Below are 24,579 nucleotides of genomic sequence, written 5' to 3'. Positions count from 1 at the left end.
CTGGTTTAACATACATTTATTCAACACCACAGAAAACAAATAAGCTTTGGCCTCAAACTCTGTTATTGACAGCTATATTTTGATGGCTAGATTGTCCATTGAGCCATACAGAATGATCCTGATTGGAAAAACTGAAACAGAAAAAAAGACATAAATTACTACTGCACTGCCCTCTATGTTTGTATAACTCAAATGTGTGACAATGTTGCTTAATTACTCTGCACACACACCTGATCATAACTTGTTTCATCTCTATGCCCTGACTAGTCTGCTGTGATGCCTCCAATAAATCAGCTTGCTCCTCATCACTGGAGTCTCTGAAACTCACAAGCCTACAGTATATGTATAGAACTTTCCTGCCCATTTTCAAAATGGAAAAATAAAAGCTAATCTGAACTATTTATTTTGGTTAAATATTCCAGGTTAAATAAAAGTTTAGCTGTCCATTACCTCAAACTATATCATTTCAATTTGTGAGAGAAACACACACACACACACACACACACACACACACAAAATTGTGCTATCATATCACGGTGTCTATCATTGTTCTGTCATGTGACGTACAGCTCTTGCTCTTCCTGGAACGTAAGCTGTCCCATGCAGATAGCACAGAGGTTCCCCATCAGTCTGAAGCACAGCGAGCAGTAACGGCCTGTGAAAGGAAATAAATTTGCCCAGCAGGTTGATCTAACAGTCTTTTCCTCTTGACAGGTAAATTATCTTAAATCAATCATTTCTGAAAAATGAGAAAAACCAACCTGTGCAGTGAGTGGTAGGGCATATATGCACTTCATCATCACGACCTCTCGTCTCCAACATTTTCCCACAGGCCATGCATGATTCTTTATTGATATCCAGGAGCCTGGCTATGATGACACCCCCCGGCAGGCTGCAAAAAGGGTGAGGAGTGTGTGAATTTATTTTCATTTAAAACCATATTTCTGCAGGATAATTGGACGATTCTGAGGAAGTCCTTTACAACATTAACCTTCAGATAATACCTAATGGATAACTACGATTCAATTTTTTTTTTTTTTTTTTTTTTTTTTTAGTTTTCAAAAACTAAACTGGTCTGTAAGATTTGTGTTTTTGAAAAAAGTCTCTTATGCTCACCAAAGCCGCATTTATTTGATTAAAAATACATTAAAACAGTAATATTGTAAAATACTACAACTTAAAATATATTTTAAAATGTTATTTATTCCTGTTATGGCAAAGCTATATTTTCAGCATCATTACTCCAGTTCAATGTTGAAAACAGTTGTGCTGCTTAATATTTATGTGGAAAGTGTGCATTTTTTTCTGGATTCTTTGATTACTAGAAAGTTCAAAATAACAGCATTTATTTTTGTAACATTGAAAAAGATTTTACTGTCACTTTCAATTTAATGTGTCCTTGCGGAGTAAAAGTTTTAATTAAAAATAAATGATTACTGATCCGATACTAATAATGTATAGTGAGTGAGTTATTGTGGTTTTCATAGCAGTTTATACTCACTGTTTGACCAGTGTTTGTATAAAGCCATTATTTTGCTGGTCCACCTTGTTTCGTTGTACTGCCCTCAGTAGGGCTTTTCCTAAAGACCCGCGATGAGTGAGAATATGCCTGTGGAGGTACTGGATCCTCTTCTGCAACATGCACACATTTAGTATAAACTATTCATATTAAAAGCAAACGGAAAGTAAAATTGTTCAGTCATAGTCCTTTTACAAGCCACATCTGCACAGTACTGTGTTTCTCCTCCATGAGACATAATTCTCTTTATAGATAAAAAGCACTTTTAAAAGCATTAGAAAGGTGACCAGCTAAGTAAATATTTGACAAATACTTTATATCTGTGACTAGTAAAGGTCATTTTGATGATAATTGTGCAAAGGAAACTTTCTTACTTTCTCTCTTTCAGGATGGTACCTGGCACACACAAACCTCTGTAAACGTTTGACGTAGCCACCAGCAATCGCAATGAACAGCGTGAAGCCATAAAGAAGACCTTTGTTTGGAGGGAAGACAAAAGTCAGGCATATAACCAAATAAAAGTTAAATGTTTGCATTGTAAGAAATGCCATTTAACAGTTTTAAAGAAATGTTATTTACTTGTATTTACATTAATGCCATATAAAGAGGCATGGATGCTATTTGCTTGGAAAGTGCCTGCAATACTTAAAATGATCTTGATGTAGAGTATTAACAAATGTACTTGATATCCTTTGTTTATGATGTAGAGCAGGATAAAATGAGCAAAATGTGTGGAAAAAAAGAGAGGAAATTCACAAACTTGGCGTGCGCAACTGGCCACAAAGGTTAACAAGAGGACACACTGGGGTGAAGAGAAGATGATAAAACCCTAACAAAGACTACAGTGAGTGAACAAGTGGAAGAGTGCAAGAAAATCACAGTGTATGCGACAGAGGAAGGACATCTGTCATATTAGACATCATGAGGTACAGAGACTGATACTCCTACAAAAGAAAGACTGGGTCATAGATAGCAGAGGATTTGATGAATTAAATGGAATTGGAATTCCACAAAAAGTAAGCAGGGGTGCCTAATCCTCTTCCTAGAGATCTATCTTCCTGCAGAGTTCAGCTCCAACCCTGATCAAATACAACTGAACCAGCTAATTAAGATATTTTGGTGTGTTTATTATATTTATTCAGGTGTGTTTGATCAGGGTTGAATCTGCAGGTAGTTCTCCAGGAACAGGAATACTTATTCCTGTACTTATACCTTTGGTATAAGGAGTAAAGCACTCCTTAGATGATGCCTGAATAGCTTGAAGGAACCCTGATACCCTTTTCAATATTGCTGTTTATTGGTTACAATACAAAGCAGTTAATGCAAAAATAAAACTTAAAAGCCCAGTTTCACAGACAGGGCTTAGATTAAGCCAGGATTAGTTCAGTTTAAGTGGCTTTAATAGACGTGCCTTAGAAAAAAGCATTACTGGTGGTGTGCATCTTGAGACAAAACAATGGCACTGACATATTTTAAGATATTGTCAGTGCAAGTTGCTTTCAGTTGAAACAGCTCAAACTGGCATTTAGTCTGGGACTATCTTAAGCCTTTTCTGTGAAACTGTAAAATATAAGCTCTGGGTGCTGCATCCACGTTTCCTTTCCTCCTGTCTTAGGTCCCACCCCCTTAGGATGCGGTGGAGGGATACACCTGTGAATCCACACTCATGACTCCTCAGGAAGCTTGCTCAACTTTCATTCCTCGCCTCCTTGCGGTGCAATTAGAAAATTGAGATGCCTTTCAAGATGGCTGAGTTCCATCGGTTTCCGGGCCACAAGTTGGAGGACGGAGGAGCGAGGAAACGAGGAAGCATCAACTTGAGTATTGAGAAGCACCCTCTATAATTAAGCTCTAAACCAGCAGTGGCCCTTGAGGTCCACTTTCCTGCACATTTTTGCTCCCACCCTCACCAAACACACCTGAACAATCAAGATCTTTAGGATTACTAGAAAGTTACAGGCAAATAAGTTTGATCAAGGTTGGACCTTAAGAGCCATAGTTGAGAACCCCTGGTTTAGAGCTTGATCATAGATTTTAGCTTTAAAATTAAAGTTTTAGTTTTGCATTAACTGCTTTGTATTGTAACCAATAATTTTGTTTTGTTTTGTTACAACTGCCTCCAGTGAGACTTATTACTGCAAACTAAGCCTCAAACAAGAACAACTACAAGGTAGTCTTTTACATCGTTCATTCCTAAATAACTTCAACCTGTGGGCGGGTGAGTACTATGGCTACCTGAAGAATCATAAAGTTAAAGTGATAAGATAAAAAGACACACCAAGTCTATTGTTCTTGCTATCTTAAAGCTGTGATTAGTTGAGTTGTAAAATAGGTCTGGTTAAAAAATCTGTTTACTGAGATTTGAAGATTCAAAAAAACAACTGTAGTTGCTTTCTACCTCAAGTTTCAGTAAAATTATCCTAAAAACATTTTGAATTGACACATCAAAAGCACATTTGTGAGTTAACAGATTAAACTGTTTTGATCAAATGTTCCATGTGCTGTTCCAGTGTCGACCACTAGGAGACACTCTAAAACAATAGACTGCATGTACAGAGTGTTATTTAAACAAATGTCTAATTGTGCTTGTAGTTGTACCAATGAGCAGGTATCTCATGTAGTCTGGCTCCAAAGGATTCATGAGACATTTCTTGCTAAGCACAGTGATGTTTCCCTTCTGCAGGATGTCAAATGAGGCTGCAATGTCCCTAAAGATATCTGAGGCGTAACCAGATCCATTGACTTGTACTGCAACCACTACAGGAGCTGGAGGTGAACAAAAGTTGTGATTAAAATAATATAACACTGAAAATGTATAACAGAATATTCTAGAAGGATAGATATATATAGAAAGTAAGCAAACCATTGACTTACTACAAGTTTAAATGTAAAAATATGCATAAATATGTATTGTAATATAATATTGACATTTTCATAATTCTTTTCATAAGTCCCAATATAGTAAGTTAAGTTTGCAGTGGCATATTAGTGAAATAAATTGTGCAATTCAACAAAAACATGCATCGGAACCATGCTATAGTTTTCATCTTGTGTACCTTGGGTCACGATTTCACCCTGGGCCTGGTGGTGTACCAGCTCAAACACCCAGAACACCATGAGGTCAACAGCTATCAGTATGACTGTCATGACCATATACCTGAACAAAGACAACATCTGACCTGCCATAGCCCGTCTCTCTCTCGCAGTCATATACAGAGAGCCTGAGGAAGACATGAGAGCCATTATTAGAATCATTATAGGTCTTAGCCAGATGTGTTTCTCTGTGGAGCTTTTTAGGTTTTGAACTGGTTTCACTTCAGAGCCCACATCCTCAATGAGAGTGAACTTGTTTTTAATGTAGTCTTTTTATACCTTGTGTACACTACTATCGATCAAAAGTTTGGGGTCAGTACGGTTTTAAACTATTTTTTAAAATAAATGAATGCTTTTATTTCTCTTTAGGTTTCTATTCATCAAAGAATCTTGAAAAAGTATCACAGTTTCCGCTAACTGATAATAACCGAATCAAAATTGACAATAATAAGAAATGTTTCCTGAGCACCAAATCAGCATATTAGAATGATTTCTGAAGGATCATGTGACACTAAAGACTGGAGTAATAACTACTGAAAATGTAACTGTCATCACAGGAATAAATTACATTTTAAAATGTATTAAAATAGCAAACATCTAGGCTGTTTCACAATATTCTTGTTTTTACTGTATCTATTTGACCAGTTGTGATGTTTTATAGGTTAATACGGCAAAGTACTGTAGAGTTTGATTGGATGTACGACCTTTGACAGAAAAAGTTAGTTGTTTTTCCCGCAACACATTTTTTTTGGGTCACCAGAAGTGTCCTAGAGCAGTTTGATTTACTACAGCAGTTTGACCTTTTGACATGTCCTGTCTCTCCGAGTGTGAAACATTCCCTGTTTTCTGGTACTTGTTGATGACCTTGATTCCCTTGTGAGCTTTTTCTCATCTTTCCTTGTTAATCTCTCTCAGCTCAGAGTCCTCCTCCATATTTTTTAACCCCTCTGCCTCTTTCAGCTCTATTTCTCATATCTAAATGTCTATGAACATTCTTTCCTTTCTTCCTTCCTCATGACCCTTCACCCAACACCATCTATCTGCTAACGGACACACACACACACACACACACACACACACACACACACACACACACACACACACACACACACACACACACACACACACACACACACACTTAAATAAGTATACACTTACAGGGCCTGATGTAGGTGAGAGTTTCTCTGTGGCTGAGAGGAAGTACTGCTGCTTTGCCCTGTCTGGAGAGCTTCCTGTCCAGTTCAATGAACTGGTCAGTTATGTAGATGTTCTCAAATTTATCATTATGAAGGTATCGATTTTTGTACAGAACGGCCCTGTTCACAAACAAATAAAAGGACAATGAGCATTACACAAATACTAATGGATATACCCTTCCAAATTTTGGATGGACCCCAAAATATGATGATCCCATTATGGGGGACCATTTGAGCGTGACATTATAAAAACATCAATTCAATGTCAAATTTGGTAAATGTTAACATACATAATCCTCTTTAGAATTGATTATAAATTGTATTGCATTATATTTATGACCTTAATAACAGAAACAATCATTATTATTTGTATATGAATATGAACAAATGTATTTGTTTATAATAATACTATTATTATTAATGTTTTCAATTTTGCTTACAATTATTGTATAATAATAATAATAATATTTATTATAGTTATTATTAGTATTATACATATTCATCATAAAATATATCAAAGTACTGGGATAGTTATTGGTTATAGTATTAACAACAATAATTAACTATTAGTATTTATAATAATACTAATTGTTATTGCTATAGGCTATTACTGTTGTTGATATAATTATTATTATTATGTAAATGTTTTATGTTAACAGAAGGCGACAACTAATAGATAAAAAAAAAGAGGACTACAATCTTAACAGCTTTATTCAGTTCTGACTAAACAAAATGTTAACAAACAGATTTTGTTCATAAAATAATTCCATGACATACCGACTGAAGATATCTAAATGTGTGTGATTTATTGACTACAACTATTGGCAAATTGTATTTAACAGGAAGTACATACCGGAGATACATGTAAAGAAGCAGGAAGAAACCCATGTATGCAAGTAGGACCTTGAGCTCCAGGAGGAGGCCCATCTGCTCAGACACCTCCTCCATCATCTCCTGAGCAGCGTCCTGCATGGACTGACTGGTGTTCAGAAGCAGATCAAAGTTGATGGAGGTAGAAATGTTGAATTCAAATTCTTTTTTAATTCGATCGAATGCCACAATGGTTGCTAGAGGTGACGACAACAAAAATGGCAATAACTAAATAAAGTATTTTTCTGAACTTAAGTTAAGAAGTTAAGAGTTTCTGAAGAATCACTCCATGCATACCAGAAAATCACCCAGTACTGGCTAACATAGGTGAATCTCAGAAGGTGAATTTTACTTACGATAAGCCAAAGCAGCCTTCATGTGGTCAGCAATATATGATGGTAAGATGCAGAATAGCTGTCCCACTGAGCGAAAAGTCCATTAAAAATAAATCAATAGGCATTAATTAAAAAACATCTGTGAAAAATAGCTTCTTTTAAAAATAATTTTAGTAATAACATGCCGTTTCCATAAGTTAATTATTCAATAAAGAATTGCACTAAACAGCAGAACTTTGCTCAATAAGGCTGTATAGGATTCATTTTAGCGCTGAGAGGTTATGTTTGGATTTGCTGTCAGATGTGATTTGCAGATTTGCAGTCAGCCTGTGGAGAAATGTGAGAGATGCATACACATGGGAACACAACCACCCCACTCATACTGTAACATTTAGGGTACTTAAACGTGACAAATTGTTCCCACAAGAACACACTGTAAATAAACTTTTGTATATATTGAGCATGTGAGATGAACAGTACTTAGGAGGCTCTGTCACAGGAACCATTTTTCACAGTTTCTACAACGGCAGAAATATACCGAAATATAATAAAACCAAATCACTGTGATGCAGAAAATGTGGTTAGGAATCAGCGTGCTGTGGATATATGGCTTCCTGTAAAGAGGGTAATGACAGGGCTTTTAAGGGACTAATCATATGCCAGAGACGCACCGCGTGCGAGCCCGCAGAGAGACTGGAATCCATCTAGGATGTGGCAGAGAAAAGAGAACACAGAGAGCAGCTCCATGCAGTTCTCACGGCCTTCGTCGAACAGCCTAGTGCACTTCTGATACGGCAGACCCAGCTTGTCATTACACACATCGCCAATATCTGCCAAGAAGTGCAGTACCTTTCTTAGAACACGAGCTGAAAAGGAAAAAGCTCAGTAAACATGAAAGAGCATAGGCCCAGATGATGGCATTACCGGATGTTTGGTCGACTTATTCACTCACCAACATGCTGCACAGATTCCGTCAGAGCTCTGATGAGGTTTTGAGCTCGGCCTGCCATTGAGTAAGCATTCCTCGCCATCTCCTTAATCTTACCCAGGGCAGCTAAAAAAAAAGAAGCCATTTTCAGAATATTAAAACAGAATACAACTGTATACAAGTAAACCAGAATACTTTGAGAATATATATACACATACATACCGGGTTAGATGAGGAAATATTTTATCCAATATATTAAATAAATATATTATATTTTATTATTATATTGTAAAAGATGGACTCACGTAGCAGTGGGTTGGCGGCACGCTGCAGGAGTTGTTGGGTCTGATTCATGGCAAGTTCTGCACCACAGATCACACTGTCTGCGGCCCGTTCAACATTCTCCATCGTGTTGCTCACGGGGCCATGGATAACCAAGGTACAGATGAGGAAAAGAAGGAAATTTTTACCCCTGACTTAAAGGCAAAAAAGAAAATGTGTGAGAGAGGTGTTATGATGAGCAATACAATTGTGCATTATCCGGGTATTTTAAGTGTGTACATTTTAAGTGTGAACACAATACTTGCTCTACTGCAAAAGAAAAGATCAGTGACTCCCGGACGAAGGCTTGTATGCCGAAACGCGTCGTGTTTTAATAGTGTTAATTATGACCAAGCCATAGAAATAAAGGCTTTTTAACTTTTCCAAAGAGAGTGCCTTGGATGTTCCTGATGATTTCTACATGTTTTTTCTATCCAAAGAACACCTCGAGCTTATTTACTTGAGTCCAGGAAGTGCTTCTCTACAGACATTTGTTTATACTTTTTTAATGTTCGCAAAGTAAGTTTCAAACTAAATGTAGTAGCCTACATGTACAATATGCGACTTGTCACGTAAGAATGTGCTGTATCTCAGTATCTGTAGCCTACGTTTTTAAGTAAATAGTTCCAATACATCAAAAGTCCAATTAGGCAATAATCTCTAGCAGTGGTTTTGTAAGTTGGTTCTAAACCTATGTTGTTGTTTTTTCATTTTCAAAACTACAGAATTCAATATCAAGTTCTTGACACATTTCTTTTACACATTTGCTAACAACTTGAAACAACAATAATTTAAAATAAAAGAAACAAACAAAAAAAGAAACTTAAAAATAAAGGGCATCACAAACATATGTTAAATTCATTTAGCATTAGCAGAAATACAGATTGCTTTTCGATTTAAAAAAAAAAGCTTTACAGACTCTAAATACATTTTAAAGGCTGCTTTATAATGAGCAAACTTGGGTTTTGAGCTACTCCATTTAGTTTGATGAATAGAAATTATATTCATCCATTTAGTTTGATGAATATAAATTATATTCATCAAACTAAATGGAATAACATTTTCCTAAAAAATTCTAAACACAGGTTTAAACCCTTTTTTCTTTCTCTCTCTTCACTCATAGTTTTGCTATAGCTAGTTGTTGAGTTAACAGGAGAACATTAAAGCTACACTGGCATACATTCAGACAAAAGGTGAATTTTAACACAAATTTGTATTGTCTGTGCAAATAAATATTTTACAATTGTACATATTTGACATGTTCATGTTTTTATTTATAATTTGTACGTCACCGATTATTAGGCCTACATTTTTACAGTTTAAGAACGTACTGTGTGTTTCATAATTGTTTTCATTGTTTACATTTAGCTGAAAAGCTTATATAGGCTGTTTAATGGCAGGTTCTCACAATGTGACAGTATGTCTCACAATATAGTTCAAAACGTTAAGTGGGTGCAGGGCTGCAGGCCTAACTTTTTCTCCATGGATAGTAAAAGTGGAAATATTAATTATTTTCCCCGAGAGAAAGCGTTACAAATAGGCTAGCCCAGGTCTCCCCTATAGCCTATCTGCCCCTATAGGCTTACATTTTTAATCATATTCAGCAAATAGTTAATTTACGTGTTCACAACATGTACCAACACAGAATACGTTTATGGAAGAGATTGACAGGCGTTTAGTTACTCGAGCACAGCATCGGGATCATCAGCATGACGTTGGTGCGCACGCGGTCGGAGAGACCCGTTCCAAACCCCGCAAAAGCGGCGAGGATGCCGGTAGTGGTGACGCAGAACCAGAGATCGTTGTTCTGGATGAACAGCGCGGTCATACCGTACACTGAAGCGAGGAACAGACCCAGAGTAAACCCAGCAAGGCTGCGCTTCACCTGACGCATCGCCGAGCTACGGCGCAAACGCGATATTTTCCTACCGAGAGACTTAAAAAAAGGTCCCTTTGGAGTCATCCTAAAGAGAAAGGAAGTAAAAAGATAAAAAAGTTAGCAACTTTATTAACGTTAGATGTTTAGCGATTTAAAAAAAAGAGAAATATGAACTAAGGTTAACCCCAAAACATCGCTGCTTTAGAGTTGGGCCTAACGTTAACGTAACTTACCTGTCCACTGTAGAGTTTCGGTAATAACTGCTTTTCAATGCAAAATATACAAAAACATTTATCAAAGTTTCACTTTTATATACGTTGACTGGTAACGTAAAGGGGTGGTCTATGACCCATTTAAATACTCATACTAGTAAGTTACTTTGTCCTGTAAAAAAATAAAAAAAATCAAGACGGCTGTTTTTGTTGTTGTTGTTTTTTTACACCAAATCCACGAGGCCTTATTCTAACTGACTAACGTTAACTGTTATTTTTGCATCTTTTAAAACGGCTTTCTTTTGCAGTCAGTGTTCTTGTGTAACAGTGAAGAAGAAACCAGGAATGGAGTGTCTCGGAGAAACCAGATGTAAAACACCCCACTCAAGTGTGTTTATCTTACATTTTGTTTTTAGATAACAATTACAATTTATTAGTAAGCTGTTCAGTATAGATTTTACTTTTTTTATGTGAATTTGCAGCTTTGGAGAAGGTGTGTAAGCGCATTCTGCCAACTGGAGTTCATAGGTTCCTGTTCGGCCCCTTGTCAGAGTTTCCTGTGGTCCGACATCTCACAGGCGCTGTGTTTGGAGCTTTGAGTGGTGTGGGTAAGTAAATCTGGTATACACACTAACACTACAACCAAAAGTTTGGGGTCTGTAAGATTTTTGTTATTTTGTTATTGAGATTAAGTGTTTTTGAACATCTGATGTCTCTTATGCATTGCTCACCAAGGCTGCATTTATTTAGGGGTGGTATAACGCCCTTTTCACAAGATGTAAAATAAGTCTTTGACATAAGTGTGTATATGAAGTTTTAGCTCAAAATACCACAAAGATATTTTTTAAATAACTTAGCATGTTCAAACTGTAACTTTTTGAGGGTGAGCAAAAACGTCCCGTTTTTGAGTTTGTCCCTTTAAATGCAAATGAGCTGCTGCTCCCGGCACAGAGGGCGGAGTTTCAACAGCTTGTGTCCTTTTACCTTACACAGACATGCAGTGAAAATTTTACAACATTTAGCCTTTTATGTTCAAACCGGAGTCAGACAATGATGGAGAGACTCAAGAAGAAGTGACAACATGTAGAATGCAACAAGACATTTCTGAATGGTTGGTTGATGCATTTAGGTAGCTTGTTATGTGTAGTTATCTTCTAGTCATTGATTGGCATATTCTGTCACATGATAATCTATAAATCGTGTTCCGGGGGCGGGGTTTATGTAAATTGTAGGGTTTGTGTGATGTCACTAACCTGGGAGGAATGTTGTGTAGTCCCTACCAGTTTGTTGTAGTCCTTAAAAAACAATTTCTTTAAAAGCAAATATTTTCCTTTGCTTTGAACTTTGAGCGTCGTAACTTTGCAGATGTTGTTTATGCTCAAACAGCAACATTACACACTAACTAAAGTTAAAAAAGTGAAATCCCAATCAACCACCCCTTTAACTTAAAATACAATAACACACTAATATTGTGAAATATTATTACAACTTAAAACAGTCTGTGTTCTAATTTACTGTGTTCTATTTAAAATATGTTTTAAAATTTGATTAACTGAAAGTTCAAAAGAACAGCATTTATAAAGATTATAACTATTCTGCACCGGAACCGAACTCATGACAGCTTGATTTCCATTCCTAAAACTTAAGTGATCTAAAGGTAAAGGATAAGATGTAAAATGGGGATGTAGGTCCTTTTGTTTGTTTGATCTGTTTCTTTTTTCTCCTCCTTTTATTTTGATAGAAACCTTTATTACCTTTATTTCAACAGACACTTTCTTCCTGTAAATCATGAATCTCTGAGATTATGTATATAGTAATTTTATTTTATTTATTCTTCTGTATGTTTATCTGTTTCTCTTGTATATATCTGTTTTATATTGATCATTTATGTCCTCCAAACTGAATGAAGTCAGTGAAAATTTGTCAATGTTAATGCTGGTAACTTTGTTCATAAGGAAAGCACAAAGAATTGGTCCCAAAAAAGTACAGCATTTATTTGAAATTGAAATCTTTTGTAACATTATAAATGTCTTTACTCTTACTTTTGATTAATTTAATGCATCCTTGCTGAATTTGATTTCTTAAGTCTATCTGACCCCAAACTTTTAAATGGTAGTCTATAAATGATTGTTTCATGAATTATATAATTAACATGTGATGCTAATCTTACTTAACCTGTTTTTAAGGGTTATTTTTCGGACTCCTGCTCAATATTACCATGACAGCAGTACAACGTGTTGTTGTTGGATGTGTGTTCGTAGGCAAGTACACTGCAGAAAGTAAACATTTGACCCTCAAAATTGTATAATTTAATATAATCAGTTTTATTCAGTCAAATACAAAAATATGATATTCTGCTTCAGGTGGGATTTTTTTTTTTTTTTTACTTACCGGTACATGTGTCTTTGCATTATGTGTCCTGTATGGTGTGTTTGTGTAGGTCTGTGTAGTCTTGGAGGCATGTTTTCCTCACTGTTCCGCTGCTCCGTTCTCCTGATGTTTCCTAGTATGATTGGATCTCAAGGTCGGACATTCCTGATGGTTTTTGTGCTGCATGGACTTTACCACGGTAAAAGTCTTAGGGACAGGAGTATTCAACTTTGTGACTGACAATGACACTACAAATCACAGATCTCAAACGTAGACACTCATGAGCTTTCTTTAGTTTTTGACCCATCTCCTGTGCTTATCCCATCAGGCCCCATTGCAAACATCCAGCATAACGTGCAGGATGTGGCTTCCTCCATGGGCTGTAACATAGACCTGCAGATCACACACAGCAAGGTGATGTGGAGAATGCTGACAGAGCCTTACGTGCAAGTAGTGCAGGAGATAGTGGTGAGCCCTGACACTGAGTGTGAATGTACAATTTGCTGATATGAGTCATGGAAATCTGTTCCACAAACATCTTTCTTCTTAGAATGATAGTGAGGAATTTCAAGAAGTATCTCAAAATGTGAGCAAAAAGTTCCAGAAGATCCGGGATGAGGTAATGGGTCGGTTCGGATATGACTCTCTTGGTAAGGAGTCCGTCCATACGGCCAACAGCACTCAGGAGGAGTATGTAGAGAAGACTAGAGCACGTTGTGACTGTGAGTGTAAATGAGAAGAAAACGAGCTATTATAGACTGTGTATGGATCAAGGTTTTAAGCTTAACTTTGTCTAAATTATGTTGTGTGTAACAGATGTGGTGCAGCAGGGAATTAGCCGATGTCAGGATTGGTTCAGTACTAAGTGGAAAGAGTGTATGAATACCATTCAAGCCCCTCTTATAAACAACTTTCTCTGCATACCTATGCAATTCCACTTTTTGTGTGATATCATGAGAGGTAATATTTGCATGTTGTATATGATCTTTACATCTAGAAATCAGGATCCCAGGTTTGAGTTTTTTTTTTCTTCTTTTCTCTCTCTCTCAGTTATGACATCATGGTGCACAGACAAAATCCCAGTTGAGGGAAACTTTGGTCAGACCTTCGACAAACTAAATGACTCCATCAACAGGCTTGCAGAACACTTTACCACCAATGTAGTGCTTAAGGTATAGCAAACCCTGAGTTTTAATATAAAAAGGTAAAAATCTTAAGACTGCCACACCTCCAAAACACATGAACGCACACAAGCCAGAGCAGAGTCTGCAAAGCGTCACGAGAGAGAAACGGCGTTAAATTACCTCATGTTTTGAAGCACGAACATAAACAATTTACAGAGCTCTGACTTGTACCACCTGACTGCTGCATATTCATTTTGGCAGTATGTCAATTATTTTATATTTAGAACACTTCGGTTAATGATTGCTATCAGGATGTGAAGACAGTTTCAACCAGTATAACAGAGTGTTCGTGAAAAACATTACCTACCCTATCTTTAATTTATTGTTTATTTTTTTATTTGTCTTTAAGAATTTGGAGCAGCAGTCAGTGTTTGGAGTGAACGTCCTCCAGAATTTCTCTAAGGAGCTGAGCCGTGTGTTTCAGGAGAAAGCGGTAATTGCTGAGAAGATAGCTGGGGTGATTAACTTCCTTCTCTCATTCACCTTCATCACGGTGTTCACCTCGTAAGTTCTTACCCCTTTCTCAAGCGCTGTTGTGCTACATGTGACCTTACCAATAAAGGTACAACTTTGTCAAAAAAGAATACATGTGCACTTTGTACAGTGTATCTACTGAAATACTCAAATAAAACAACAGGTAGTTATATAAATAGCCATATATTGATGTATGTTATTTTTACTAGAAAGTATCTGTTAAAGGGGTCATGACATGGATTTTTTTTATTTATTATTATGTTCACTTAGGTGCAATTATAGTATTACTATAGTTTTTTTTACAAAAAACTTTTAAAATGTAGTGATTTATGACCCTTTCCCACCCTGTTTCTCATCCTCTGATTCAAACAGTCTGTTTTGGGGGTGTTTCCCCTTTAAGAGTTCAGTGTTAACGCCCACTGTTATGATTGGCTAACGTCAGTGCCTATGCATCAATTATTAACGCCCCCAGCCAGAACGTTTGCGGATTCAGCGTATTTAAAAAGAAGTTTAAAGTTTTAAATACATTACTTACAGTTTGCGTCGTCGTTGTTGAGCCCAGAATAGTCGGCACGGACTTATCTTTGAGCAACAGTTTTCTGGCAAAGCCAGCATCATTTTTGGATTTGTTCTCAAAACAGTCATCCTTCAAACAATTAAACTAACACTGCCGTGACTGAGACGTCCGCAAAAAATAAAGTGCATCCATTTTTTCCTGACGACTGGATCTTTCGCAGCGTATTCAAAGATGTTGTTTGTCCACAGCCAGGAACAGCACATCTGCGTGGCATCGTAATTTCCCTGTACACAGACCCACTCGCTGTCCGTCGACTGAACACTTGTTGAGGCGCGCAGCGCGCGGGCGCGACAATGATACGAAATGAGCGTAGTTGCCTTGCGCTTAAAGCGTAGTTGCCTTGTGCTGGAGGCGGTCTATATGCAAACGCTGGTACGTCACTTCGTACCGTGACGTCACTTCTTACCATGGATCCAGAACGAGCTGTATTTAGAGCTTGATTAAATAAATGATTCGTTTATAATGGGGAGGACGTCTTAAGCTATGAAACTTGCAGGACGTTTTAATGGTACAAAGACCTCTTATATACCAAAAGATCAAGGCAAATTTGGTTTCTCATGTCATGACCCCTTTAAGAAACATTTAGTTTTGTATTTTATATTGTATAGTGTATATAAAATGTACTTTTACAAGTTATTAGTTATAGTTATAGAATAAATAAAAAAAATGTGTGTGTGTATATATATATATATATATATATATATATATATATATATATATATATATATATATATATATAATTTCAGAGAGACATTTGATGAATAGAAATGCAATAATGAGTCCCTGAACAGAGCGGGGTTAATATCAAAAGTAGCAGTCAGTATGTGGTGTGTCCACTAGGGCTGTGACGATAACCGCATTACTGCAATACTGCAGTAATATATTACTTTTTTTTGTAATTTTTGCAACTTGTTGAAACTGAATAATTTATTGTACAAAAAAATGGGTTTCAAACGATGACAACTGTTCCATAATTCCTATTAAACTCAAAAGATATCATAAAACAAAGTTATAGAAATAAATATTTTGTGTTATTACTGTTAATATGTTTATTAACCTATGTTAATAATTAGAATTTTTCAAAGCAAAAACTAAACGAAATAGTAAATAACTGGGCAAAAACTGGGCCACGTCCTACCCCGGAGGGAGGCACTGTGACGGTTACACATATGGACTAGCCAAGCAGGGTAGTACAACATATAGCAATCTCTGGGGTGGTTCCAGCCTAGTTACAGGGGAGAAAGAACACCAGCAGAGACAACAGAGCGGGCTCTGTCAAGGGAAAGACACAGGCTCGTCCGCAGAGGAGCTGGTCGTGGAAGAATACACATATGGGGGTCGCTTGTACCAAGGGGGAGAGGCGGATTCAGTCTCCTCGCTCCCCTCAGGAACCTGACAATCAGGTCATGCTTTCCCAATGACTTACCTACAACTGCATCGTGATGTGCGGCAATAGCGGCAACATACACTTTGAGGGTGGAGGGAGACAGCCTTCTTGCAGGAAAGAAAGTATGACTCTGATCGGACATCTTCGGGGGTCTTCCCGGTGGGAAGAACGCCATTCAACGAACAGGTTCCACTTCAGAGCATAGAGGTGCCTCGTTGAGGGGGCTCTAGCAGAAGTGATGGTGTCTACCACCGCCTGGGGTAGGTCACCTAGAACCTCAATGTCCCGTCCAGCGGGTGCCATAGAGTGCCCCGTCTCTGAGAAAGCAGGTCCTTCCTCAGAGGAATGGGAGGAGGTGCTGTAAGGAGGTGCTGTCGCGAGGAGCATAAGTTCTGGGAAGCAGGTCCGGTTGGGCCAATACGACGCAACTAACAAGACCTGCTCCTCGTCCTCCCTGACTTTGCACAGAGTCTATGCGAGAAGGCTCACTGGGGGAGGTGCGGAAACTATCTCCTGAAGAGCAACCTCCTCCAACGCTGGGTCGCCCGTCTCAGGGCCTCTTGCCCTTATGCTTGCTGGTTGATTTAGCGGGGGCCTGGGCCGGCTGGGCACTCCTCTTGCGACCGGCCACCTGCTGCCTGGGTGGAGGCTGCTGCTTAGGCTGAGCAGGGGCGGAGGTCCTGGTAACCTCTTCATCCACTTCCGGAAAGAAAGGCACTAGGGCGGGGCGCTGAGAACCAGCACGGGCCGCCCCGAGATACCAATCATCCAGCCGCGAAGGTTCGGTACACTGTAGGGGGTTCCACTCGAGCCCGACACTTGCGGCGGCCCGGGAAAGCATAGCCGTGAGCTCTGGGTCTGACTCGGACAACTCTGGCGCACGCGAGGGAGGCAGCGCAGCCGAGTCTTCATCCCCGGAGAACATTAGCTCACCCTCCGATGCAGCGACCGACATTTGATTATCCAGTGGAGCTCCAAAATAAACGACTGGGACCGCCTATAGAGGAGGAGGGGTCCGAGGAAACTGGCTCGGCGGTTTTCCTCTCACTGTCATCCTCAGGTCACCAAGGCTATTAACCGAAGTAGGCTTCTTCTGCTGGGCAAAAGAAGGGCTAGATTGGGGAATAAGCAAAGGGGCTCCACCTCTTTCGAGGTAACGGAATCTTGATTGTAACACCGTGATGGTCATGTTCCCGCAATGAGAACATGAGTCATCCATGAGCGCCATTTCAGCGTGCCCGTCAGCCGGAGTCAAACATTGACCGCATCCAGAAACACACGATCTGAATGACATCTTGAAAAAAGACGCAGACAGATCGTGTTAGCTCTTTTAGAAGTGCTCTGAGGTGCTGAAACGCACAGGGAGATAGCCGCGGCTACACACAGGGAAGTAGTGCAATCCTGTGTAAGCACTCACTCTCAGTGTCACGCCCACCGAACCAACAAAGCTGTGAAAACAGCTGTTTTTGCTCTGAGTCTTGACACGGAGAGATCGCGACCACCGCTGCTCGCCCCGTCACCCCAACACCAAACACAGAGGCTTCCTCGCAGAGACTCGTAGATCACCGTTGTAGAAATCTTGCAGGAGACAGGAACAGCATTGTCTGGCTCCGAAGCGAAAGACAAGTATGCAAACGCACCTGCAGCTTGTTATATACTCGCACCGCGATGCACAGCAGCTGGTGCAATTATCGCATGCCAATATGCATTGGTTCGTTTTATTTCACTCGAAGTAGATAGGCTCTCGCAAGCGATCCCCATTCGTCAGAATCACTTCTGACGTTATAGTGATCTGACGAAGGGGAACTTGGGCTTCTTTCTCCTTTTTTTATAATCAAAATGTTCCGTTTTTTTTGCAGAGCATTTGGATATGTTCGTCAATTTTGCAGAGACATTCATTTTGACAATGTCTACATAACTACTTACTTCAGACAGATTGATGCTCGCAGAAAAAGAGCTGTAAGTTAAAATCTTAAACGTACACTTACACATTCATATCCGTGTTTGCTCTAATTTGAGCTTCTGTTTCAGGGGAAGAGGCATTTGCTACCACTGAAGAAAGCAGAGCAAGAGAGTTTGATCAACCCATGGAGCTTATTTATCCACCCAAGCGAGCTCATGCCTGTGGTAGTTTTTTAGGGCTGTATGATATTATGGTCCCTGTGTTCAGCATTTAATTCATGTTCTGTTAGTCAGATTGTGTATTAAAAATGGAGCAGAGTTAAAGGTGAAGTGTGCCATTTCTGTTCTTCTAATGGCACCAAACAGAATTGCTAATGTGATGTTTTCAAACAGGCTTTTCAAACACTCAAACAGATAACTCATGCTATTGTCTGAATCAGCACTGCTGTGTTGGGTTGATGAGGACCCTTAAAGAAATAGCAACGTTTATGTGGTGGTGCCACATACATAGCCAAAGTGTTGGTGCTTTTCAGGGAAATAATGGCTGGCTTATAAGAGTTTATGTATTTTATAGTAAGTTTATGTTTTTTTGTGTGTGTTCTGAAACAGTGTCTCTCGTGCAGATTGTGGGCTTCCTGCAAGTTGCAACTCTGGCTCTGTTTGTGTGTGTTCTGCTGGCTGTTGATGGAATCCTGTACAACATCTTTGACCTCATCCGAAGACACACTTTCACCACTTACTCTGTTACTAGTGAGCACAAACACAGACTTGTACATATGCATGAGCAGTGTTTCCCTTCAAGATTACTCTCTTGACTCTTCCTCTACTTTGTCTCTCATTAATTTGATGTAAATAGTATGTTTTCTCTTTATCTCTGCTTCTGAAGGTGTTCAACATGCAGACATTGTAATTGGTGGAGATTCCATGTTAGCCAGACTTCTGCGGAAAACCATCGGGGCCTTCAACACCTCCTCCAATCTTGACATGCAATCAAGTAACTTGCGTAGGTTATCTACTATTTGCAAGTGAGAAATTTACATGACAAATTTTGGACAAAAGAGATGACCATAATTTGGGGAAATCTTAGAGCAAGCTAAGGATAACTGTGCAGGTACAAAAGCCCAGTGCAGATGAAATCTAGAAGTAAATAATCTCAATACACCACAGTTTGGAATAACTATTACTTCTCTTATGTTATTGGATCATGGCCTAGATATCGATATAATATTGTATTGCCAAGTCCCTGCTGTCTCAAGTTCACTCAAGGTCTCTGTTTGTTGTTGCAGCCCATGTACCACAGCACTTCCACACTGATCTCAGCTAATGTGGGTTTTAATTTATAAACTGTTTGCTCGTTTCATGAGAAGAAACATCTATTAAATGAATTCTCTATTCTGTTGGTTTTTGTTTCAAAATACAATTTAAAAATTAAAAATATCTGATTTCATCTTGGTGTAATCAAGAGAAATGCATCAGCTTTAGTATCAGAGAGATTGTGAATGTACTTGTGAGTGGCTCAATGTTACATTCTGTCTTTTCTGAGGCCAAGTGACGTCTACGGTCTGGCCGTCTATTTAATCTGATCAGAGTTAAACTCAAAGCTCTGATTGTGCCTGTTTGTCTCATCCAGATAGGTCTAAACTAGACCGGTCGCCACACGGCAGTACACATGCAGACAGCTGATGAGAGGACTATTTATAACACTAACATGACAGCATGCATGCTAGACAACATAATGACTATACATCAGTTAGACGGCAGCCATTGTATTCTGTTTACTTGCTATGTAACCTGATCCAGTAATAGGTTATTTGTGTCTATATGTTCAAAAGTTTGGGGTCAGTAAGATTTTATTTTTTGTAAGAAATGAATTCCTTTATTCATTTATAAGTGACTTTAAAGACATTTATGTTTTAAAGGATTATTATAGTTTTCAAATAATGTAAATGCTGTTCTTGAACTTTCTATTAATCAAAGAATCTTTTTTTTAAATCACTGTTTCCACAAAAATATTAAGCAGCACAACTGTTTTCCACATGATCATAATAGGAAATGTTCCAAATCAGTATTTTAGAAGGATTTCTAAAGGATTATGTGACACTGAAGACTGGAGCAATTGCTGCTGAAAATTCAGCTTTGCCATCACAGGAATAAATTACATTTTAAAATCTATTCAAATAAATAACCGTTATTTTTAATTGCAATAATATTCTCAATGTTGCTGTTTTTACTGTAGTTTTGGTCTCCTTTTTTACGTCTTTGCCTCATTTTTTTTCTTTCATGTGTATGTGTGTATAGATTGTTTGCCCCAGCCACATGCTCTGAGCCAGTCAAACTACTTGTGGATCTTCCTCCCCCTTTTACTGATGTGCCTCATGTGCTGCCTGCAGGTATACACCAATCGTCTGCGGCGGGTCATCACCACCTTCTATTTCCCAAAGGTAAGACTACCTGCCCCGTGATCCCAGGTAACAGATTTCCACTGACTGTCAAACAGTCCCATTTAGTTCAGCAACCCTAAAGTGAACAGTCCCCTATGAATGACTAATTGTGTTTGTTTGGATCAAGAGACAGAAGCTAGTACTCCTGGCAGTGTGTTTATCTTTAACAATATTGGTCAGTCATAAACATCAGAAGCTCTTTATGCTTTCTTTGGCTAAGGAGCTTAAGAGTCATTGTTCTGCATGTGCTGCTGCTTTCTAATGCTAATATTGCGACAGATTTAGAAACAATAGCTGTTGGACTTGGGGTAATGTGTGGCAAGTATCAAGCTAATGCTCTGTTGATGATCTCCTCATACAGTCTAAAGGCTTTCACATTTTTTAACAGTCTAAGGGCTTTTGAGATTTTGTGTGATTAAATGTTCAGTTTTTTTAATTAATATTTCTTTTTTACTAACACATTTCTTTAAAGGAAATTTTATAAACGTATGTTCAACAATGAACATTTTTAAATAAAAGTAAAAATTAATTGGTACCTTTATTGTTTGTGCATTTCACAAAGACATTTCACAAAATAATTCTCTCAGCGGGAGAATATTTATTATTTGTAAGTCTGTTGCACAGAAGGCTTGAACAAATGCTAAAGGTCTCCTAGCATTATTGAAACAAACATAAAGCACAATAACAGGCAAAATGACGTCCTTTGATATCAGTTCTCCAATTAAAATAAACTGCATTTTCATTTTATATGAAATGGGGTCCAGATAGCAAAAAAAATAAAGAAAAATGCTGATTTCTCATGTTTTAAACAAATTAGTGTAGTATAATAAAAATATTCTGACTTGAATAATGCATCTTTGGGTTCTTGGCTTAGTTCTGCACTGTTTTTGTAGAACGTGTGCGACTAGTCCATGGAGTGAAGTAAAACCCCAATGCGATTTAATCGGTTTGGTCACGATTGTAACCGATATCCTGATTCAGCAAGTTCAAAGCGCCTGAGACACAGCGTGCAGTGTATAGGGAGGATACTTTCTCACACACACTGAGTGAAATCTGTGTTCTCTAGTGTGTGTGCTGGTAAAGCACTAATAAGATAAGAGGGTTTTAAAGTAATAGCATTAGATTTGCAGCATTTTGTGGGCCCATGTCGGCATGAGGAGGATTACAGGCCCCCTGTGAACCCTGATTCAGCTAGTGCCACAAGTATTACCTCATTCGTGAAGAGGTGCACACTGGTAGTGTTTTTATCCCTATAATCCTGCAGGAGAACACTGTAGTGTCTTTATTCCTATAATCTGAAATCTGAAACCCATCTGATCCGTCCTGCTTTTTCAGAGAGAAAAGAAACGGATCCTCTTCCTCTACAACCTACAGATCCAGAAACGCATCTCCTTCATCGACAGACAGCGTTATCGGCTGAGAAATCAAAAACAGACTTTTATAACGGTGTGTATGATACATTGGTATAGGACCCTACAGTACAGAGAAAACAGAACTTTTTCTGTTGTTGTAGATTTCCAGCTTACAACTTTAGAATGTTCACATCTCAATTTTAAAAATGCAGAATTCACCACTCCATAGGTCATACATTCATTAAAATCGGAGAAAAAGCACGAGACCAAGAAATCACATATTTCTGAAAACAATATATGAATAATGAATGAGTAATATGTCCAAGTTGACAATGTAATGTTCTTGGATGACCTAATTCCAACGAGATTCTATCCTGAGGCCACAAGAGATGATTTGTGAATGCCAGGCAGTGAAGTGACACAACTGACATGACAAATGTACGTCCACATTCTATATATACTATATAAAAAAAATGATATGAAAAATGATAGAAGGGAAGTATTTTCCTAATGAATCTAACCAAGTTTTCAACATTAGGAAAATACTTCCCTTCTTATAAAAACTGCCAAATATTTTGTGGAAGATCATCTATCTGACAAGCAAACTAAAACAATCATATCATTCTTCAATAGCCGCACCTCTCCAGCTGTAGCAGTAAATGCACAACAATGGCCCTTCTTAGGGTTACATGCCAAAATGGTCAACAGATTTAATACTTTGATAAATGAGTGTCAAAATATATATTCATGATCTCATCTTCATACCCTCCCTCTCTTCTCTTTCAGGTTTTGTCGGTTCTGTTGGCCCTTCTGAGGCGTGTTGGCTGTAGGTTGCACTGGTGCTGGGTGTGTGATAGGTTTGTGAAGCAGAAGCAGGCTGTGCACTGCAGTTCTGTAGGCTGCACAGTGATCTATTGCCAGCAATGCTGGACAGACCTGGGCAACATCTGCTACGCCTGCTTCCCTCATAATAACCGGTGTGGGCCACAAGATAACGGCTCTGATTCTGATGTGTACTACGACTGCTGATTAACTTCACTCCACCTTCAAAGTTCAGCTACTAACTTGGAAAGTTTTCATAGTCCCAAACTGCATTAATGGCTGATAAATCTTTTTTTATTTCAACATGTCTTCTTTGGACAATTAAAGTGGCTTTGCTAAAGTGTAAACAACTGGAATTGGTTAAATTAAGTTTATGTAAGCAACGTTTTTACCCAGAAATGACTTTCATGGTGTCCCCTGCCCTACACTATGTCTGAAACACAATATATATAGGCCTACACTGGTCATTATAGATTAGTGGATTAGTGGAAACCATAAGAAAAGCAGCACACGTAATATACGAGCATTTTTGTTTTGTTTTTTCGTTTTTATTGAACAAAAAGCACAGGGGATACATGTATCAAGCACAAAAAATAAAAATAAGAAAAAGTCATAAAACTCAAAGTAACGCAAGGCAGTAGATAAGGGATAGTTTATACATAAAAAAAGAAATATATATATATATATATATATGTATATATATATATATATATATAATAATAATAATTCACAAACCAATCATAGAAACTACACATCCAAAAAATTAATACAAGTACATGGGAAATACAAAAAATAAATAGTAATCTTCAGAAAATCAGGAGATAATTTATAATGAAACCACAATGTCTTTGAGCAACAAAGAAGTTTTAGCAGCTTTCTTATTAGCTGATAAACAAAGAGAGTCATGAAATAATTTTAAATCAACACAAAAAAGTCTAAAATTGGGCTTAGAATCAGTTACTTTACACTTATGAAGATGAAACTCGCCACATAAAGTAGTTTTAATCTGTCAACCATCTCCTTTGACCCGGAACCAAATCAAAAACAACACATTCACAACTTCAAAAGTAAAGAGTTTGTATTAAGCAGAAAAAGTAAGCCAAGCTACCTTCCTCCAAAACTCACTTGAATAATCACATTCAAAAAACAAATGTGGTATTGTTTCAAGATTAGAGTTACAGAATGTCCAGTGTGAAGAGATGTCCAATTTAGAAAGAATAGAGTTTACAGGGATAGTAATTATGTAGAATTTTAAAGTGAAGCTCTTTCCACTTGTTAGGTAACAGAAACTTATTAATGCCAGTCCATATATTAATAGTAGAAAGAGAAGGATAATTTAATTTCCATTTGAAAAAAGCTTTGGGATGACAGCTGATCTTCCCAATAAGAGATCTTCTAATCCAGAAATTGTTATATTTGACATTGGAAAGCTCCAAACCTCCAATAGATAACTGGGGCATTTCACAAGCAGATACTCTGTAGCTACAGTATGACCTAACCATATGCAAAAGTTTAGGTGAAATAGAATTAATAACCCAGTTATAAACTTTAGGTGAGGAATCCACTCCAAAAAGGTTGATAAATTCATTGTAGGAATAAAAGCAGCCATCCTTCTTTAAAAAATCCTAAACAAAAATAACACCTTTGTCAACCCAATCCTTAATAAAGATAGATTTTTTTTCCACGCAGCACATTCTGATTGTTCCATATAATAGGC

The 24,579-nt window shown here is 38.0% G+C and overlaps 2 protein-coding genes across 11 annotated transcripts; one reads left to right on the top strand and one right to left on the bottom strand.

Moving 5' to 3' along the window:
* dcst2 (DC-STAMP domain containing 2) lies at positions 1–10,993 on the bottom strand. Of its 5 annotated transcripts, none has more exons than XM_079624821.1 (16): positions 10,815–10,993; positions 9,946–10,226; positions 8,247–8,417; positions 7,966–8,067; positions 7,685–7,879; positions 7,035–7,100; positions 6,662–6,875; positions 5,771–5,928; positions 4,576–4,740; positions 4,118–4,285; positions 1,894–1,994; positions 1,502–1,632; positions 762–892; positions 568–655; positions 231–317; positions 1–131 (listed from the first exon to the last, which is right to left on the bottom strand). In XM_079624821.1, the coding sequence occupies exons 2-16, from the start codon at positions 10,223–10,225 to the stop codon at positions 53–55; spliced, it is 2,136 nt and encodes a 711-aa protein (XP_079480947.1). In that variant the 5' UTR covers position 10,226; positions 10,815–10,993; the 3' UTR covers positions 1–52. The 5 variants fall into 5 exon arrangements, with proteins under 5 accessions (XP_079480947.1, XP_079480946.1, XP_079480945.1 ...); XM_079624820.1 differs by lacking the exon at positions 10,815–10,993 and adding an exon at positions 10,375–10,696; XM_079624819.1 differs by lacking the exon at positions 10,815–10,993 and adding an exon at positions 10,375–10,696 and having other exon boundaries at positions 3–131; positions 231–332.
* dcst1 (DC-STAMP domain containing 1) lies at positions 6,686–23,485 on the top strand. Of its 6 annotated transcripts, none has more exons than XM_079624829.1 (17): positions 6,686–6,820; positions 10,662–10,741; positions 10,836–10,961; positions 12,540–12,614; positions 12,794–12,922; positions 13,052–13,191; positions 13,274–13,445; positions 13,540–13,683; positions 13,774–13,895; positions 14,257–14,411; positions 18,205–18,304; positions 18,377–18,472; positions 18,871–18,997; positions 19,134–19,241; positions 20,638–20,688; positions 22,024–22,134; positions 22,827–23,485. In XM_079624829.1, exons 2-17 carry the CDS (start codon positions 10,699–10,701, stop codon positions 22,868–22,870), a joined length of 1,743 nt encoding a protein of 580 aa, XP_079480955.1. In that variant the 5' UTR covers positions 6,686–6,820; positions 10,662–10,698; the 3' UTR covers positions 22,871–23,485. The 6 variants fall into 6 exon arrangements, with proteins under 6 accessions (XP_079480955.1, XP_079480950.1, XP_079480953.1 ...); XM_079624824.1 differs by having other exon boundaries at positions 19,134–19,250; positions 20,546–20,688; positions 22,827–23,475; XM_079624827.1 differs by having other exon boundaries at positions 19,134–19,250; positions 22,827–23,002.
* The last annotated feature ends 1,094 nt before the right edge of the window (positions 23,486–24,579 follow it).

The sequence above is a fragment of the Phoxinus phoxinus genome (genome assembly GCF_949152265.1).
Source record: "Phoxinus phoxinus genome assembly, chromosome: 10".
Classification (NCBI taxonomy): Eukaryota; Metazoa; Chordata; class Actinopteri; order Cypriniformes; family Leuciscidae; genus Phoxinus; species Phoxinus phoxinus.
The sequence above is the reverse complement of the archived record's forward strand: the minus strand, read 5'-3'. Positions and strand labels throughout refer to the sequence as shown.

Excerpts from the sequence above, each read along its gene's own strand:
- dcst1 (XM_079624824.1), top strand. The coding sequence starts at position 10,699 with ATGGAGTGTCTCGGAGAAACCAGATGTAAAACACCCCACTCAA. Across the intron at positions 12,923-13,051 it reads GCTGCATGGACTTTACCACG|GCCCCATTGCAAACATCCAG; the intron begins GTAAAAGTCTTA and ends TTATCCCATCAG. Across the intron at positions 14,412-18,204 it reads TTCATCACGGTGTTCACCTC|AGCATTTGGATATGTTCGTC; the intron begins GTAAGTTCTTAC and ends TTTTTTTTGCAG.
- dcst2 (XM_079624819.1), bottom strand. The coding sequence starts at position 10,225 with ATGACTCCAAAGGGACCTTTTTTTAAGTCTCTCGGTAGGAAAATATCG. Across the intron at positions 4,286-4,575 it reads GGGTGAAATCGTGACCCAAG|CTCCTGTAGTGGTTGCAGTA; the intron begins GTACACAAGATG and ends GTTCACCTCCAG. Across the intron at positions 893-1,501 it reads ATACAAACACTGGTCAAACA|CCTGCCGGGGGGTGTCATCA; the intron begins GTGAGTATAAAC and ends CCCTTTTTGCAG.